This window comes from Anneissia japonica, unplaced genomic scaffold, assembly GCF_011630105.1.
Source record: "Anneissia japonica isolate Jap-2015-1 unplaced genomic scaffold, ASM1163010v1 scaffold731_len135611_cov127, whole genome shotgun sequence".
In the NCBI taxonomy this organism is placed as follows: domain Eukaryota; kingdom Metazoa; phylum Echinodermata; class Crinoidea; order Comatulida; family Comatulidae; genus Anneissia; species Anneissia japonica.
The window spans coordinates 104,954-106,848 of record NW_022718818.1 but is presented as its reverse complement, the minus strand read 5'-3'; the positions used below and the strand labels follow the sequence as shown (position 1 = coordinate 106,848).

Below are 1,895 nucleotides of genomic sequence, written 5' to 3'. Positions count from 1 at the left end.
AAAATGGCTGCATCTACGCCGATCTCACGTCATGCTGTAGTGCATTAAGATAGGCAGAGTTATGTTTTAAGGTTAGGGTAAAGCCAAGTCGACCAATCAGTGTGTTGAGATTTGCATAATACGGCGTAGACATAGCTACTACGTTAAAATAATAGGTTTTTAATGAAGAAAATAAGAATAGTCTGTGAATTTTCCCAACCTTATAGGCAGACTTTAACTAGCAAAAATCGACTGCTACGTATCGATGTTAGTTGTGTTCAACAAGTCGTAGTTCTAATCAAATTTCCTTTTGGAAGTATCACTATGATGTTTTCAAGTTCTACCTCCTCAAACTATGTGAGTCCGGGCATACAGTGTGGCGACAGTCGTTTTGGTGTAGCCAGTCGTTGTGTTGGTCTAGACAATCCGTGAAGCGCTTGTCAAATATGTTTTCAGTGGCGATTCTCATTGTGTCATTAAGCCCCAATAACGATACCTATCATGGGCCTATAACAGAAATGGGTGTGTACGGCTTTAAGTTGGTTTCAAAATACTCGATACTAAATGAACATAGAATTGCTCATCTAAATAGACAAAAAATGAATGTTGTTCAAGTATTTTTAGATAATTATTACAGTAGGCCTACTTCACCTGAGATTCATAAAATTCTTGCAAGTCATTCACTTTGTATTAATAAAATTAGGAATTGTTATAATTATTACTTTATTCAGGACCAAATTAGCGAAAAATAAATTCTTACAAACTGTTTCTTTTTACGAGAAGTTACGCATATTAAATCCTTGAATAGTTGAAAGTTTTCCCGGTTTCTTGTATCTTTGTTTCGGGTTTTCCCGCACTCCTGTACAAAAATCGCATAACTACAGTAGCTTGAATTTTGAAATAATATGTGTAACTTACTTATCTTTAACTTTATCCTTTATTGATGAATTTTTTATATTTGATATTCAAAAAGGTGGCTACATCATCAACTCATTTCGTATAAAGTGGATGACAAACTGCCCAATGTACAACGAAGGGAAGTTAGAAACCGAAATGGAAAGATTAGAAAAGGAAAAGAAGTGGACTCTGATCAGTAAAGACGTTACGGATGCGGACGATGATACATGTGTTGTTATGTATGTTCATCAAGTTAAGAAATTTCACGGCCAAACAACTCCACTAAACTAAACCTCATATTGAGATTTAGTTTGTGTAAAGCATCGTGTGTGTATGTTTGTCTTGTGAAAGGGATTGTCGCCTACAAAGTAGGACAGTGGTAATTTTCGCTATTGACAATCCTTGGTGCATGTTTTGCATGCCTATATAAAATAATAAATACTAACGAGGAAATTCGTCCATTTGCTTAGGGATATTTATGTTTTTTAGGGATAATTATTTTAACTGCTTTGTTTACTGTACAGTACTCGATTTTTAAGATTTTTGTTGGATGCATTACTCAGAAACTAGCGAGTGCCACTGATTCTAAAGTGATTTCTAATAAATATTGAATACTGATAGCATAGAGTACAGAACGGCAAGAGGTCTAACTGTCCGTACTTCCTTGAAAGGGAATCCTATCTCGAAAATTACTACCACCAGTTAGAGGGCGTCATGCAAAAAAGTCGTTTGTAACCATAGAGATATAATAAGAATACTAATGCGCTAACAGCAATGGATTCGATGTTCGAAATACGCAGAGCTGTGTGTGTGTACCATCCAAGATGGCTGCCATAGATTCAGCCAATCAAATTTCCCCTGAGCACTATCATTTTCAATTGCGCCCTCAATTTACACAGAAAGTTCAGTGCAGCTAGTTACCCGTATTTTAAAAATCGAGCGTTGCAGTGTATGGGTGTAATGTACACGATTTTAATTCTTTTTAATATTTGAATAAAAGATGCTCTACTTGGCCTCTT

General features: G+C 35.7%; 1 protein-coding gene across 1 annotated transcript in view; it reads left to right on the top strand.

The window, feature by feature from the left end:
• Positions 1-1,606, top strand: part of LOC117110635 — a gene marked incomplete in the record, with an annotated part of 17,855 nt that extends 16,249 nt beyond the window's left edge. The window contains 1 exon segment of the mRNA XM_033253401.1: positions 953-1,606. Coding sequence (XP_033109292.1) covers positions 953-1,167 — 215 coding nt within the window.
• Between the last annotated feature and the right edge of the window lie 289 nt (positions 1,607-1,895).